This window comes from Arachis stenosperma, chromosome 2 (genome assembly GCF_014773155.1).
Source record: "Arachis stenosperma cultivar V10309 chromosome 2, arast.V10309.gnm1.PFL2, whole genome shotgun sequence".
Lineage (NCBI taxonomy): Eukaryota > Viridiplantae > Streptophyta > Magnoliopsida > Fabales > Fabaceae > Arachis > Arachis stenosperma.
In genome coordinates, this window is record NC_080378.1 from 78,655,227 (window position 1) to 78,662,528 (window position 7,302).

The 7,302-nt window shown below is 32.4% G+C and overlaps 1 protein-coding gene across 4 annotated transcripts; it reads left to right on the forward strand.

The window, feature by feature from the left end:
- The first annotated feature begins 1,060 nt into the window (after positions 1–1,060).
- On the forward strand, positions 1,061–6,943 carry LOC130960292 (uncharacterized). 4 transcript variants are annotated; one of them, XM_057885662.1, is made up of 5 exons: positions 3,210–3,266; positions 3,374–3,419; positions 3,496–3,606; positions 4,757–4,971; positions 6,495–6,943. In XM_057885662.1, exons 3-5 carry the CDS (start codon positions 3,517–3,519, stop codon positions 6,778–6,780), a joined length of 591 nt encoding a protein of 196 aa, XP_057741645.1. In that variant the 5' UTR covers positions 3,210–3,266; positions 3,374–3,419; positions 3,496–3,516; the 3' UTR covers positions 6,781–6,943. The 4 variants fall into 4 exon arrangements, with proteins under 4 accessions (XP_057741648.1, XP_057741645.1, XP_057741646.1 ...); XM_057885664.1 differs by having other exon boundaries at positions 3,252–3,270; XM_057885665.1 differs by lacking the exons at positions 3,210–3,266; positions 3,374–3,419 and adding an exon at positions 1,061–1,290.
- Positions 6,944–7,302: the final 359 nt, after the last annotated feature.

A 7,302-nucleotide genomic window follows, 5' to 3' on the forward strand; every position in this document is an offset into this window, starting at 1 on the left:
AAGTTAAAGGTTCCTATCTTATTATTAAATATATAGAAGTCGTCGTAATATCTTCGTTATCAGAGTGGCGTAGTCGGAAGCATAAAACTTTGATAATAAGGATGTTACAAAAATGAGGGTTAAATGAGCTAGTCCACAGGCTAAACAGGCGGCCCATATATATATATATATATATATATATATATATATATATATATATATATATATATTTAAAAGGTTATATTTTTAGCCGATATTTCTCTTGATTCGACTCGAAAATCCGACTCATCAACTAAAAGAAAAAAACTCTTTGTTTAATATTTTTGACCTAAAAATAATATTTTTTGTAAAAAATATTTTTCAAAAAATAAAATGAAAGAGTAAACGGGACCACCCCATTTAACCCATTAGATAGACCATAAATGGTTTAGGTTGAGAAATTATGGTCCATGAATAAAGCGGGTTTAAATAGGTTGGGTCTAAATAGGCCAAGCTGGCCCGTTTGACAATCCTAGTTACAATCCTATATTATTTTAAGATATTATTGTAGTAGTACTGACTAATTTTATGTCTATTTTTGTATTAGTTATTTTTTAAAATTGAGATAATTGTTGTTAAAATGTTAGTGACAATATATTTTTTAAATTTTAATTTTAAATTTTTTACTATTTTATATTTTTTATTTACGTATGACTGAGTCAACTGGTTCAACAAATAATTCACCGATTAGACTAATAGCTTAGTGACTCAGTAGCTTGACTGATTCGACCACCAATTCAATTCTGGTGACTGATACATAATTAATTGTAACTCTTTTACCAAAAAATTATGATTTTGAAAACTAAACTGGACCAGCTGATTAGACTGGTCCGACCAAAAACCAGTAGTATTACTAGTTCGCTCTTATAAAAAACCGCTAGTAAAAAAACCGTTTCTAAAACTATTGAACTGCTAAGAACCGGTCGGTTGAACTGGACTGAGACCCGTCCGATTTATCTCAAACGACATCGTTTTGAATTTAGGAATTGAGAAAACGGGTTCCCTCTCACTTCTCACTCAGGCAGAGTTGTCTCAGAGCTCTTCCTTGAAAGATTCCGAAATCCCTAGCCTCCATCGCGCCGCCGTTCGTCTCACCGTCGCCGCCCCTCGCTCTCAAGATCACCACTAGATTCGTCGTGGTCGTTCGCCAATCCTCCTGGTTCGTCATGCTCGAAGGCCCTTCCCCTGTTCGCCAGCGTCGCGTCTCCAGTCCTGTTCCGCAGCTCACCGTCGTCCGTCGCATTCAATCTCTGCTCACTGCCCTCGGCGAAGGTAATGCCTCGAATGCTCAGTGCTCATTGCTTGTTCTTGGTTGATTAGCTTTCCCCACTGCTTGATGATAAATTGATAACTCTACCATTGCCTGATGATAAACTGATAAATGATAACTCTGTTACTACTTGATAAACTGACTCACTGCTTATTCTTGCTTATTTTTCTATTGTAAAATTCCGTGCTTAAAAGTGAAAGCATTGTTAATCCTAGTTAATTCTTGCTGACTTTGTTAAAAATTGGATGGAAAACCTTGTTAATCTTTGTTAAAGCATGTTAAACTTTTGTGCTGACCTTGTTAAATTGTGTTGAGAACTTTGTTAATCTTACTTAAATCTTGTTAATTTTACTAACATAAATTGAGTTCTGTTAATAGAAGGTACATTAAGGCTTAGTTTGGTAAAGCTTTTGCTTTTTAAAAGTAGCTTATGAAAGCTGTCTTTTAAAAGACAGCTTTTTAAAAGCTGCAGAACTTACGTTTGGTAAAATCAAATTAAAAATGGCTTTTAATAAGTACAAGCACCATAATTGTGTTTGGTAAAACAACTTTTAAAAGTTGAAAAAATTATAATAAACATGTTTATAACAAAAAAATAATTTTTTTTTTCAAATTCTTTAAAATTTTATATAATATTTTAAAATAAAATAATGTTAAAATAAAAAATTCATAATAAACATAAATATAATAAATAAATTCTTCTATTTTTTAACTTTAAAATTTTATATAAGTATTATAAAATTTGTATGTAATCCAATGTTAGTACTGGGTACGTCCATTACCCACCTATGTATATTGGCTCACCTTTACAGATCATAAAAAATGGGACACATATCTCAAATAAACTACTCTTATGATTATATATCTATATTTACATATGTATATACATGTTGTTATTATAATTTGGACTAATGCTCATGCAAAAAAAATTTTATGATTGGTTTTCATCAACCTCTTCCCGTTTCAAAGAACAGAAAAAAACAAACAAAGATAATAGATCTACTGAAAAAATACAAAATTAACGCAAAAAAAAAATAATATAAATAGATAGAAGTTCATACCTAATATGTGATAGAAATGTATTTGTGTTGAAATTTGTGAAGATTAGGTTGAAAAATAAAAAATATATGAAGATTGTGTTAGATTTTATGAAGGTTAGGAAGAGAAGTTAGAAATATATGAAGATTTTAATGGCAATATAATAGCGGGAAATATGTGCGGGAAAATGAAAAAAATTTGGTAAGCATAAGCCAGTTTTGAAAAGCTCCCTCCTAGGTGCTTTCAAAAGCACCCCTAACTTTTAAAAGCCGCAAGCACAAGCACTTGAGCTTTTTAATTTATCAAATGCAAAATGACGTGCTTGTGCTTTTTAAAAGCACAAGCACCTCCTGAAAAAGCTTTACCAAACCCAGCCTAAATGTTATATTGCTTCCTGTTTCATATTGCTGCTAATAATCTTTTCCTTTTGCGTTATTAGAACAACAAGGTTGATCGTCTGTTTTAGTGATTTGTTTAACTTCATTCTGGTTTTGGAGGCACTTTTTAATCCTTTTATGTTTGTTTGTTTGTTCTCTTCATTGGATTTTCAGCATTGATTTGATTGATCCCTTATATTTGAATGATATTTTAAGATTTATATTAGATTATAAATTATATTTTAGTGTATTTATTTATACTTTATTTATTATTTTATTATAACATAGTTTGGCCATTAAACCAATAGTTAGAACGGTTTGATAATCGTTTTAGTTTTCAAAATCTTGAAAAAAATCAAATTTAAAATAATTATTTTAAAACTTGATTTTTATGTATTAAAAAAAAAGTAAAATCTTTATTTTTTTATTTTATATTTATTGATTTACAAATTAGATCCCACCTTCCATATATATATATTTACAAGGGGATCCACTCTAGGTTGACTTAGGTATCTTCGGCTGCCAGCTAGAAACAGCTTTTCAAGATTATCTCTAATCCCTTAGTTTGTATTCCTTATTTTTCTCTCAACAGAATCTTTAAAGCTAGAAACAGCTTTTCAAGATTATCTCTAATCCCTTGATTTATATTCCTTATTTTTTTTCTCAACAGAATCTTCAAAACGGTTAAAGCTGATTTGTTTTCAACTCAGAGCCACGTAACTTCCTTTCTCGCTGAATAGTTCCTCACACATTCTAACTTTTCTTCTAAAACATTGTTTTCTCCTCTTGCAGAGATCATCGCACTCACCCACCATGGCTGTCACTGTTAAAACCATGGCTCTCATTGTTTCGGTCTTCGGTCTCCTCTCTTTCATTCTCGGTGTTATAGCCGAAAACAAGAAGGTATTGTTCTTAATATGGATTCCTATATCAAATATCATTTATATAAAAATTCAATTTTTTTTTCTTTTTAATTGCCTGGATTATGGATTATGAAATTTTGATCCATTATTAAGGGTTGAAAATTTAGGTATGTATGTTTGAAACTCTAGTTTGAAAGTTTAATTCTAAATACCTTTATACCAATGTATCTGTGTGCAATTTGTGTCCAATACATTAATGCATCACATTGAATCAGTAGGGAAGTGGAATAAAATATGTATATACTTTAATTTTTTAATTGCATTAAAAAAAATCTTATGCTTTGTTTTTTCCTTTAAAAAAAAACTTATAAACCACTCATGTATGCCTTATTACGGTGAAGTACTTTTCAACTTTTTGACTTTCTGATTCATCGGTTTTCAACTGTTCAAACATGCTTGACTTTAGTTGGTGCTATTTTCTAATGAATTGAGAATATGTCAATGTAGATTCTGCTGTGCCTGAAAATGAGAGAACCTTTTGTCTTGGTGGATCTTTTCTCCTACAACAATATATAGTCTATGATTCTGGAATATAAATTTGTTTTGGTTTCATTAAACTGTATATTTGCTTTATTTGAATCTCTAAAATTATGTAAATTAATAATGGTTTTAGCTCTTGAATTTGCGGAAAAATGATTATTTGATTTAGTGCTCTTGGCTGATGTAAGCTGGGTAATTAACCATCACTTTAAAAACTAAGGTGAAGCACTTTTCTGCAACTATAGAGACTTCTAAAGTTAAGTAATTAATGAGTTAGTTTCTGAACTTACAAAAAAAGAGATCTAACTTGGTGATTCAAGCTAGTCGTTACAAGCATCCCCCTAATGATTAACTTGAATCACTCTTTTGAAATTTTATGGACTAGAACATCAATTCCTTAATTATAGGTACTAACAAATGAATATTCACTAGAAATTTCTATCATGTGTTTTGCCCTTGGGTTGGGCTAAACATAGATATGCCCTGTGACAAGGCAACATGCTATCAGTTTTATCCATGTTGTTGACCTCATCAAGTGGGATACGGCTTTTTTGTAATTGTTGTTTTATTTGTTTTATTTTGGGAATAATCTGTCTTTATAGCCTCTACAATCTGTTGTGTGTTTTAAAATTTTTTTTTTTTTATTGCAGCCTGCAGCCGGAACCCCAGTACCTGCCAAGGGGGTTGTCACCTGCAAGTTCCCAGCTGATCCAACAGTCGCATTGGGCTATCTTTCCTTTGCATTTCTCATTGTATCTACTGTGGCCGGATACATGTCTCTCTTTTATCCTTACAAGGGGAAGTCTGTTCCACAAGGTGTTCTATTTAAAAGCACTAGTTTCTTGGTATTCTTCAACATTGCAGTGTAAGTGCTGTTTCCTTATACTTTGTTTTTTCTTCATTAGTTCATTAGATGAACTTTGCATGTGCCCTACCTTCCTTTTCCTTGTTTTCCTTGATAAAAATAAGGGTATGTTTAGTTGAGGGGAATGTCATAAGGAAAGAAATTTGAAGTGGAAATTTTCATGGCTACATTGTAATTTTATATAACAAACTCATCTATCATCCGAATTTATGGAAAAGCTTGAGTTATTCTATTTGTATGAATGAATTTAGCATCCAAATTACTTGTTGCTAGTATCGTAAGGGTGGGTCTACATTGGTCAATGCTAATGTAAAATATCTGTTGATATGCTCATTACTAGTATATTGCATCTACTTTGTTTCATGACTTGAAACTTAAAATTTATATACTTTGCTGATGTTGCATATAAAATCATTCTTGGGTTCCTAAGTGTTTTAAAAAAGCGGTTATGGCATGGCAGATTTCTTCCTTGCCACCATACAGTGGTTGCCACAGTGAGTTTTCAGAGGGTGAAATGGTGGCTGCAGCGGTGGCACCATGGCGGACTGCAATAGAAATGCGGAAATTGAGGGTTGTTTTTGTCATTTAGGAAATCCTAAAATGCTACAACTCACCCTCCTCGGCCTCCTTTCTTCAGAAAACTGCCTCTTCCTCTCTGACGGTCCAAAAACTCTCTTCTATCTCTCCCTCTCTGCTCTGGGCTGCTCTGCTGCCGGAAGAACCACCGGTGGCATGCCAAGCAGCCTGTCCAACTCCAGTTCCTCCTTCTCCGTCTTCCCTTTCTGCTGTTCTCTTTGTTCTGGCGAAGCCGTCGCTGACTCACTGCTTGCCGCTCGTCGCCGCTCACTGCTGCTGCAAGCCACGGGTTCCCTCTCTCTCTGCTTTCTAACTTAGTTTCTGTTCCAGACTTCTGGTCTTCCTACCCTTTCTTACTTTCCCGTTTCCCTTTTTATTTACATGAGTTCGGTGCTATAAGTTATATTATAAACCTCTCTGTTTCCAATTTTTTTTTTTAATTTACATAGGTTCAAGACAAGCTCGTGACTATAATGTCCTTGCCCCTGCCTCTTATATTCTATGGTGCATTATGACTGATGTTATGTTTATTTGTTTATTTTGCTACTGCGTTTGCTGAATAAATTGGATGCCTTATGAGTAGAAAGTTGCTTAAATGGATTAGATTTTATAATTTATTACCTTTAGAGTTTTTGTGGACTTTTTTTGTGCATATACATGTGTTTTTTAGGTAGTCTGCCATTTCTTGCAACACCTTCCGCCATAATTTTATGGTGGATTTTTGGCTTTCCGTCATGAACCCCATCTGTAATCAAAATCTATGGTTCCTAACCATCTCTGCCATTAAGCTTAATCTGTATGCTAGAGACATTAGAATGTTTTTATCTTACAATTGATTGATACAGTAAACTTAGCTGAAATTCATTCCAGTTATATAAATGTTTTTAACTTGCATTTCTGAGATGCATGGATTTTTTTTTTCTAAAATGTTGTGTATACATGCATAGGTTCACGACCGGACTAGCTGCAACTATGTTGTTATGGCCGACAATCACTGAACAGATGCACCTTCAGCGCAACGTACACAATGATCTCACCTATACTTGCCCTACTGCTAAAACCGGTCTCCTTGGAGGCGGCGCATTTCTATCGCTTGATTCTTCTCTCTTTTGGCTGATTGCCCTTATGCTAGCGGACAACGCCCGCGAAGATTTCATGGATGAAGAAATTAAAGGGGGCGAGCTTTCCTCAAGTGCTTATGCCACACATACAGTGGTGACAGCAAGTCCCTAGGTCTAGGTGCATGTGTTAATAATGGTAGTAGAGGAAGAAGGATGTGTGCAGCATTAGTTAATTTAAATGTGATGATGGATTATGAAGTCAATAAAAATAAAAGATATTAATGACTTTCAATGGAATGAGTTCTCCTATAAAATACACAATGTTTTTTTGGTGATATTATGTGTTTGTTTAGGCATAATTGAATCGAAATTTTTTTTTATTTTTCATTTTTTATTTTTTAGTGTATTTGATCAATTTTTAATAGTAAAAGTAAAAATACTAAAATTTTTTTTTTGAGAAGTTATAATTTATATATTTTTTTAAAAGATCTTTTATCTTTAAAAAAAAAATTTTCACATAATAAATGAATAAAAAATATTTTTATTTTATTTTTATTCAAATATAATTAATAAATATTTTTTTAAATGATATATCTAAACGTAAATTACTTTTATTTTTGTAAATTTTTTTAAAAAAATATTATTTAAAAAAGACTTTTTTTTTTCAAAAATGATGTGCAAACAAATCTTATAA

What these genes read in the sequence shown, in the direction of transcription:
- LOC130960292 (XM_057885665.1), top strand. Translation starts at nt 3,517, where the DNA reads ATGGCTGTCACTGTTAAAACCATGGCTCTCATTGTTTCGGTCTTCGGT. An exon ending in TTATAGCCGAAAACAAGAAG is followed by an intron (nt 3,607 to 4,756) that starts GTATTGTTCTTA and finishes TTTTTATTGCAG; the next exon opens with CCTGCAGCCGGAACCCCAGT. An exon ending in GTATTCTTCAACATTGCAGT is followed by an intron (nt 4,972 to 6,494) that starts GTAAGTGCTGTT and finishes ATACATGCATAG; the next exon opens with GTTCACGACCGGACTAGCTG.